This window comes from Tupaia chinensis, unplaced genomic scaffold (genome assembly GCF_000334495.1).
Source record: "Tupaia chinensis unplaced genomic scaffold, TupChi_1.0 Scaffold000159_1, whole genome shotgun sequence".
Lineage (NCBI taxonomy): Eukaryota > Metazoa > Chordata > Mammalia > Scandentia > Tupaiidae > Tupaia > Tupaia belangeri.
Window position 1 is genome coordinate 570,565 of NW_006159630.1, and position 9,002 is coordinate 579,566.

At 59.5% G+C, this 9,002-nt stretch overlaps 1 protein-coding gene across 5 annotated transcripts in view; it reads left to right on the forward strand.

The window, feature by feature from the left end:
- Positions 1-544: 544 nt before the first annotated feature.
- Positions 545-9,002, forward strand: part of CSNK1D (casein kinase 1 delta) — a gene marked incomplete at its 5' end in the record, with an annotated part of 17,861 nt that continues 9,403 nt past the window's right edge. For all 5 annotated transcript variants that reach the window (XR_003548951.1, XR_003548952.1, XR_003548953.1 and 2 more), the window contains 5 exon segments: positions 545-655; positions 5,221-5,369; positions 5,870-6,098; positions 6,363-6,533; positions 7,068-7,216. Coding sequence is in view for 2 of the 5 variants with exons in the window: in XM_027770725.1 (XP_027626526.1) it covers positions 545-655; positions 5,221-5,369; positions 5,870-6,098; positions 6,363-6,533; positions 7,068-7,216 (809 nt within the window).

Here is a 9,002-nt window from a genome sequence, read left to right on the forward strand (position 1 = left end):
GAGAAATCACCCCCAGGGGGTGGCCACACCACAGTCCCTCCCTTCCCATCTCCTCTTGGGATTTTGGACGCGCTGCATGTGCCTGGCATGAGTTTTAGGTTGTGAGGTCTGGGACTCAAACCACAGTCAACTATGTGGGAGTCTAGCAAAATAACCATTATGCCATTGCTGGTCCCTTAAAAAAACTGTGAACGGACAGAAAACCCCGCCTCACTCCAGAGGTGGCCTCAAGCAGCCTCTGTTAATGTGGAGGGACAGGGACATGGTCACCAGCTCCACTGGGGTCTGCTGGCCTGTACTTCCTGCAGGAAGCCGAGGTCTGTAAAGAGAACTGAGCTGCCTGGGCCTGTCTCCAGGTCCTCTGGGTGCACACGGAAGTAGGTGATGGAGTCCCAGGGGACCTGCTGTGCCCTCCGATACTGCCGTGTGAGCGAATAGCATCCTGCAGGGCATGTAGCCTGTGGCAGCGCCCACGGGGCTGCAGCGGGGCAGGTGGGACGCCCGACTGACGGGCGCGATGCCGGTCTGTTCTCTCCCCGCCAAGGTACCGACATCGCTGCCGGGGAAGAAGTGGCCATCAAGCTTGAATGTGTGAAGACCAAGCATCCTCAACTCCACATCGAGAGCAAGATCTACAAGATGATGCAAGGAGGAGGTAGGTCCGGGACCGGCAGGGGGGACCCCGAGTCTGTGTGGTGAGGAAGGGTATGCCGCGAAGCTTGTTCTCCGGGTCCTGTGGGGAAGAGGAAGTGTTGCTCCGTGCCCTTGATCACGGCCTTGCTCAGAAGACTTCCCTCGGCGCAGAGAAGCAACCTTGTGCTTCTGCACAGACGCCGCTGGAGTGGCGTGTGCTGACGCCGGTGGCCTGTGCGCCACGGCTGTGCCACGGTGGGGACGCGGAAGCCCAGGTGGTGACGACGCGCTGGGCTGCCCTGGTGTGCGGTCCCTGGCTGCGCCCTCTGCTGGGTCACACCTCGCTCGCAGCTTGGGGAGTCACTTCAGACTCGGGGCTCCAGCCTTCTCAGCAGGACAGGATTTGGAATTCGGGGACCTGGTGTCAGGTTATAGGCCACATGTGGGAGCGGGGCGCTCTGTCCTGTCTCCAGAGTTGGGCTCTTGGGGTGCTCTGGCTGACACAGCAGGAGCTGCTTATCCTGGAGGTCAGAATGCAGGGACAGGGCACCAGGGAGTCGAGTTGGACCACAGCGCTCTTGGAGGCCTAGCCGGGCCTCTTCCCTGTGGGAAACCTACCAGCCCAGAGCCTGTGGGGTGGGGGTGTGACCTCCCTCCCTCAGCATCTCTGCTGGGTTTGTCTGAGGAAAGGAGGGCTGCTGATTGGACTTTTTGGCAGGTGAGAGGCCTGCCTGCCATTGTTTCCAGGTGTGACAAGGAGGCAGGTGTGACAAGGAGGCAGGTGTGACACGGCCCGGCTCATGCTGGGAAGAGCCAGGTGCCGGGTCGGGTAAGTCAGTGAGCTTACTGCTACACATTTCAAGATCTTATTTTTGTTTTTCCGAAGGAATCTTCTTTTTTTTTTTTTTGGAGAGATTTTCACTGTAGGGTGCGTGCGCTCGCCAGACAGACAGAGAGAGACATAGAGACAGAAAGCGAGAAATCACCCCCCAGGGGAGATGGTCACGCCGCAATCCCTTCTCCTCCATTCTCATCTCGGGATCTTGGGCACGCACGCACACACGCCCGGCGTGAGTTTTAAACCACCGGGTCCGGGACACGAACCGCAGTCGACTACGTGGGAGTCCAGCGACATAGCCATTACGCTAACTGCTGGTTCCCAGAATCTTCTATTTTTTTAAGTTTCATTTTTTTGTTACTAAAAAGCACATGCACTCACCAGGAAAAAAAAAGGAAGTACCACCCCTACCCCCCTGGTGTGGGTTTGGTCACACTCTGAAGTTTTCCTCCATTTCCCCATCCCATCAGGATGTGGGGCCTGTGCACACACGTACTTAGCGTGCTCCTCAAGGCTCCAGGGCTGGGACTCGCTTTGCTGTCAGCCACGTGGGACCTGGTCCCCCTGTACAGCAGCTCACCATTGTACTCTGTGCTGACCCGAGATTGAGGGCTGGCTGTGGGCTCCAGGGAGAACGTCCCCATGAGAACCTGCAAGCCCAGGATGCTTGAAGGCAGAGGGAAGAGAAATGGTCCTTGAAAAGCCCTGGGTGGGCACTGGTAAATGGGCAGTGAACAGAGGCACGTCGCTGACATTTCAGGGCAGAGTTCCTCAGCCTTGGCATCTGTGTGAGGTGCAGGGGCTCGTAGGCTCCACGATCATATCCTTGGTGGCCTTCACCAGCAACATCCTCTGACAGTGCCACGAGTCCCGGCAGGGAGCCACACCCTATCTTGAGCCCATACCCAGATCGTGAAGAGCCACTTCCTCCAGTTGTCATCCTGTCCCCTCTCTGGGATCCTGGAAACCCCAGGCTTCTTGGCTAGGTGGTTACTAAAGATAAAATGTAAAATCAGCTCTTTTGGGGCCCGCCCTATGGCCTGGTGATTCATGGAGCCAGGTCTCACATGCGGTTTAAATCCTGGCCCTTGCGGTTTAAAAACACCACGTGTGCGTGTGTGTGTGTGTGTGTGTGCCTGCGAGAGGGCGAGGAGGAGGGACTGCAGCGTGGCCACATCCCGTTGGAGGGCATATGCTCCCTGTTTCTGTCTGTCTGTCTCTGTCTGTTAAAAAAGTATGTTTCCTGGGAACCAGCAGTTAGCATCATGGCTATGTCGCTGGACTCCCACGTAGTCGACCACGGTTCGCGTCCCAGACCCGGTGGCTTAAATCTCACGCCGAGCACGTGTGCGTGCATGCCCAAGATCCCGAGAGGAGAATGGAGGAGAAGGGATTGCGGCATGACCATTCCCCCTGGGGGGTGATTTCTCACTTTCTATCTCTATGTCTCTGTCTTTCTGTCTGGCGAGCGCACGCACCCTATAGGGAAAATCTCTCCAAAAAAAAGTGTGTTTCCTTATGTGAAGAACCAGTGTGAAGTGCCATCTCTACAGTACTGTTCGCCGTAGCTAAACTGGCCTGTCAGCTGGGTCAGCCAGGTGGCGTGGTATGGAAGGTCGCTGGGTCTCACATGGCTGACCGTGCAGTAGGACACACACGCCCCCTGAGCATCTCAGCACAAACCGGAAGACAGGCAAGATGCGTGTGCGGAGTGTTTAAAGCTGGGAGGACACTGGGCAGAATTAGCGAGTGCTGACCTTGCTCTGTGTCACCACATGTCCATTCTCCCCAGGTGACACTGGCCCTTGGGTCAGAATCTGCAGAGTTGGCCTTTTGTAGAGAAGAGTGAAGGGCCACGCTGTGTGAAGTCGCTTCTAAAGAAGGGAGCCACCGGCTTAAGACTCTGGAACGTTCCAGCTGTGGGAAACTCTCAGAGCTAAGCTGCGGGCAGCGCCAGCCCGGAGTCGCTGTGTTCCAGGCCCTGAGCCCCCTGGCCTCTGAGTGTCTGGTTGCTCGTGCTGAGGCACTGCAGCCTGGAGCAGGAGGAGAAGGCCCAGGAGCTAGAAGGAGAGGTGCCCGGGACAGGCAGCTCGTGGCAGGGAGGCACGGGAGCGAGCTGGCAGGGTGTCTGTCGGCCAAGGGGATGTGAGAAACTTCAGACAGACGTGGGCTCGGCATACTGCAGGGGAGGGGGCTGTGCGAGCCCACGTGCCACACAGCAGCTGGGCCAGGTGGACTGGCACCACGCAGGGTCACCAGCTGGGACACTAGCCGGCCAGCACCGCTCAAGCCTTGCTAGGGCCAGACCCCACACCATCTCCTCTCTGCCTAAAGGCTCCCTGAAACCCAGTGCCCCGGCGCTCGCAGCTGTGAGCTGTGCCCCTCAGGTCGCGGGTGGGTGAGTTTGCAGCCAGCTCTTCTCCAGGTGGGGCTTCTTCCCCCTTCCCCAACCAGGCTGCGGCCACACTTGAGACTCACAAGCGCCACGACGTCGCCTTCCTCTTTGCAACTTGGTGTGCTTTTCATCTCAGGATGGTCTTCATCTTTAGATATTAGGGTCTGGGTCTTTTTCCTCCTTCCCACGCCCTTACCTTTTTTTAGTGGCCGGAAGGCACATGTGTTCGATAAAGGAGGGAAAAGGCACACCCCCGGTGAGACAGGGTCCCTCTGCAACCCCGTCTCCATTTCTGCTTCTTGTTGGGATCTGGGCATGTGCTCACAGGCACCAGATGAAGCTGCCAGGGCCAGGATTTGAACTAAGCTTGGCTGCGTTGGGTCTAGCTGCCTCAACACTAGGTTACGGGGCTGGGCCCAAACAGCACTGCTTTAGACAGGAAAGGCAAGCCAAAATGACCCGAGTGACGGGAGAAGGCCGTGGTGTGCCCGTCACCTGGCGTTACCCAGTGCGGGCACGTTTCCGCAGGCAAGGCGGTGACGGAGGAGGAGTGAGCTGCGGAGGTAGAGGCCGCCCGTGGAGCCCAGGCCCCGTCGCGTCGTAACTTAAGGGCGTCACCTTTACTTCCGTGGAGAATGCTACTGCTTTAAAATAGGAAACGGTCTGCACCCCTGGGCGGTCTCTTCAGAAGTGGGTCGTGAGCCTTTTAGCATTGGTACGTGCCCTTCCTCTTGTCTGGGGTTCCAGATCTTTATTTTTTCATTTGAGAGATTTTTGCCATAGGGTGTGTGCACTCACTGAAGTGAAGGACGAAGTGAGAGGTCAGTGGGGGCGGGGGGGCACACATGCACACACACCTGGCACGTCCCGGGGTCAGTGGGTACGAGCGACGTAACTGTTAGCCGTCTGCTGGTCCCAGGTTTGTATTTCAGCCTTGCGTGGCAGCGTCAGTCCTCAGAAGGTTTTCGTCTTCTCACTTTGATCTCAGGTCGTTCTGCCAGCTTCAGAATACGTCAACATTTTTCTTTCTCACCCAGCCCGTGGGAGCTGCCTCTCGTATTCCAGAGTGTCTTCTAGCTGCACTCGGCCAGACCACAGCCCCTCGAGCCCCTTCCTTACCACACGTCCTCTCTCCCCAGCCTGGGACCCTGCACCGTGACTGGCCTTGGGTCCTTTCCCGAGTGTCACCAGCTGCTGCCTGCTGGGCATAGTCTGGTGGTCCGTGTTGCCATGCCCCTGAGGACAGGTAGCACTGGGGCCTCTGGCTCCGGGTGTTGTCTCTGTGTGTGCTTGGGACCATGCCCCAAGCTGGGGTGTCCCAGGCCGGGCTGACGCCGCTCTGATCTCTGTCTAGTGGGCATCCCCAGTATCCGGTGGTGCGGGGCTGAGGGGGACTACAACGTCATGGTGATGGAGCTGTTGGGGCCAAGCCTGGAGGACCTCTTCAACTTCTGCTCCAGGAAGTTCAGCCTCAAGACTGTGCTGCTGCTTGCCGACCAGATGGTGAGGGCCTCTCAGACCATGTGCCTGCCGAGGCCGTGGGCAGGGGCATGCATGGTGGGCGTCGGCACTTCTCTTCCCTCTTCCATTGGCACACAGTGGGTTCAGCCTGGCCTAGGACAGGACTCCTGCCTGGGCTGGAGACTCGCCCAGTGCCGGCGCAGCATGCTTTCCGCCCTCGGGGCCAAACGTTCGGCTCCCAATGTTTTGTTTCTGGGCAGGTCCTGGTGCAGACCAGGGCAAGAGCGTGGAGCTAGTGCAGCCGTGGTCTAGAGCAGGCTGCTGTAATGTTACCTGCATCCCACGAGGGCCAGCAGGAGGCCGGCTTGATGCTTGCCCCTCTCTGAGTCTGCCCGGCCCGGCCCTGCCCTGCCCTGCCCTGCCTACCCCACCCCAGCCAGTGATGGCGGAGGGTTCGGCTGCCAGCATGGCCCTTGCTGCCACGTGAGCAGCTCTTCCAGAGCACACTCTGGGCTAACCTGCACGTTGTTCTCTGTCCACAGATCAGCCGGATCGAGTACATCCACTCCAAGAACTTTATCCACCGGGACGTGAAGCCCGATAACTTCCTCATGGGGCTAGGGAAGAAGGGCAACCTGGTCTACATCATCGACTTTGGGCTGGCCAAGAAGTACCGAGACGCAAGAACCCACCAGCACATCCCCTACCGCGAGAACAAGAACCTCACGGGCACCGCGCGCTATGCCTCTATCAACACGCATCTCGGGATCGGTGAGCCCCCCGGGGTGCATACCCTCAGCTGCATGCAGCACAGCCCTGGGGGACCTGGGTCCCAAGCGTGAGTTTGCTCGCCACCGGCAGCCCACCGCTGTCTGGAGGCGGCCACCATGCCTCTGTAGCAGACAGGTTCCGGCCAGCAGGCAGGTCGGGGTTCCTCAGGAGCACATGGGACATCCTGGTGGGCCGGGGCTCCTGAGTTGGCCTCTGTGGCACCAGACTGCATGCTTCTCATCCCTTGCAACTCCCCTGTTACAGAGCAGTCTCGAAGGGATGACCTGGAGTCCCTGGGCTACGTGCTGATGTACTTCAACCTGGGCTCGCTGCCCTGGCAGGGGCTGAAGGCTGCTACCAAGCGGCAGAAGTACGAGAGGATCAGCGAGAAGAAGATGTCCACGCCCATCGAGGTGCTGTGCAAAGGCTACCCTTGTAAGTGCGGCTGCTCGCGCCCAAGATGGCGTGCCTGCCGTGTCGTGTTGGGAGCCGCTGTCCGGGTGGGGACTTCTGTGTCAGGGCACAGCAGTGGCCTTCGTGTCCTTCCTGCCACGCTCGCTGAGCACGCTGGCCCATGGCGCCCAGGGCATCCCTGGAGTGCCCATAGCCTGCTGTCTCCAGCCTTCAGCTTCCCTTTGTCCCTGTGAGGCTTTTAGGGACAGGAGTGGTGGTGGGTTGGCAGGGGGCATAGTTAAGGGCATTGGACTCCCGCACGGACGACTTTGGTTCGAGTTCGGGCCCTGACAGCTTGCTCACTCACGCTGTTTCTCTCACTCAGTCCCTTTCAGGTCTGATTAAAATAAATAGGCAGACAGCTAGTTCATAATTAAGTAAATTCTTTAAGAGAGAACGGGGGTGATTCCGATCCCGCCACTGACACCTTGGTGCTCACAGTGGCGGGAGGTCGCCGGTACGGCTGGCGTCTGCCCATGAGGTAGTGCCACTTAGCTTCACTGTCCTGTCTCACAGCCGAGTTTGCCACCTACCTGAACTTCTGCCGCTCCCTGCGCTTTGACGATAAGCCTGACTACTCGTACCTGAGACAGCTCTTTAGGAATCTCTTCCACCGCCAGGGTTTCTCCTACGACTACGTATTTGACTGGAACATGCTCAAGTTTGTAAGTGCCATGCTGTTGGCTCCCCAGAGCTCCGGTGGGAGCAGCCTGGTCGGCAGAGGTCGGGGCGCGTCTGTGTGGGGAGTAGGTGCTGCCCGTGAGGGCTGAGCCTGCCTGGCTGGCTGCTTGCGGACCAGGACTCCCAAGAGTGGCTCAGCCTGGGGAGAGGGGTACAGCGGGCTGTGGGTTTCTCGGTGCGGGACGGGAGGCCCTGGAGTGTCTGGAAGCACTGGTCTGCCCAGGTCAGAGCTCTCGTTGGGCTGCAGGTCTTCCTCACTCCAGAGGTCCACAGGAGCCGTGTGGGCAGTGGCCTGTGAGAAGCCTGGTCACAGGCAGAACGATGTGGCCCAGGCTGGAGGCCTCCCTCCACAGCTCGCCTGGGCTGCGGGGCTCGTGCTCGTCCCCAGTGCCGGACGTCCACTTTGCCTGTGAGAGGCGTGCCTGGCCGGCAGGGCGACTTGGCGAGGTGCTGCCTCAGCGTCGCTGGCCCTGAGCCGAGCTGGTCTTGCATTTGATCTCCGCTGCCCACAGTGGGTTCATGAAACACGCCTGCCTGTATAAGTTGGGAGTCCTTGGCTGGGCAGCCTATCTGGGGTGGGTATGTGGGCTTGGTGGTCTTTGCTGTGCAGGGCTAGGCATGGTGCGTGGCGGACGAGGTCTCACCACACACACATTCGTGCCCTAGCCTCTCACAGGTTGTGGTGTGACTGCCCACGTGGTGAGAGAAGACAGTAACTGAGGGCCAGCAGGTGGCTCAGTAGTTACAGCGCTGGACTCCTACACGGCCCACCATGGTTCGAGTCCTGGGTCCAGCAGCTTGAGAAACACACTGGGCACTTGTGCAGTGGGGTGACTTGTCACTTTCTCTTTGGCGAGCGCACACATCCAACAGCAAAGACTTCAGAGAGTTGGACACCACTGCAAGAGTTACGGCTTTCGTGGGACTTACACGTCCTTTTTTGTTACATGTTTGTTGTGTGTAATTATCAGTTTGAAACAGACCAGAAACTTTACAGATGGCAGAGGTTTGTGGCGAAGCAGGAGTACACTCCAGCTGCCCGCACTGTCCAGCAGAGACCCGGGTGTAGCAGGGTGGGCCAGTAAGGCCGGGCTGGGGCTGGCGGCGTCAGGGCGGCTGTGGGGCTGCTGCACCGTCCAGGTCTGGATGTCGGGGGCTTCCCGTCAGCCTGCTCTGGCACTGCCTGCCCTGAGCTCAGAGGCACAAGCTGTGCTGCGTTGCTGCTTCAGGTGGCCTGCCAGTGCATGAGGCTCTGTGTCCTGAACCCTTTGTGTGTGTAGCCCATGGGCGGGGACACGGGCCCTGCCTCACGGCATCGCCCCCTGAAACCAGGGGTTCCCTTGGGTCTGTGCTGCCCTGATGCACACCGCTCCTGGCTGCTGTGTGCACACAGGGGCTGCTGTTGCTGCAGCTCAGCCTTGCCAGGGTTTGCCGGGACTTCCCCACCCTGCCAGTGCGTGTTCATAGAGGGGCATGGGTGGGAGTGCGGACCCAGCTGCCCCCGAGGCAGTACTGCGTGAGGGCGGTAGGAAAGGGAGGCCATCACGCTGTGCCCCATCCTCCTGGGAGACGCACACTGCCGCCCAGGCTGGCGTCGGGCACGGCTGCCCTCGGCGTTTCCCTAAGCCGCTGGAGACTGCCACGGGCCTCGCTCTGCTTTTTACCGACCCGCTCCCTCTCGTCTCACGTCTCCTCCGCACAGGGCGCCAGCCGGGCTGCCGACGACGCGGAGCGCGAGCGGCGGGAGCGACAGGAGCGCCTGAGAGCAGC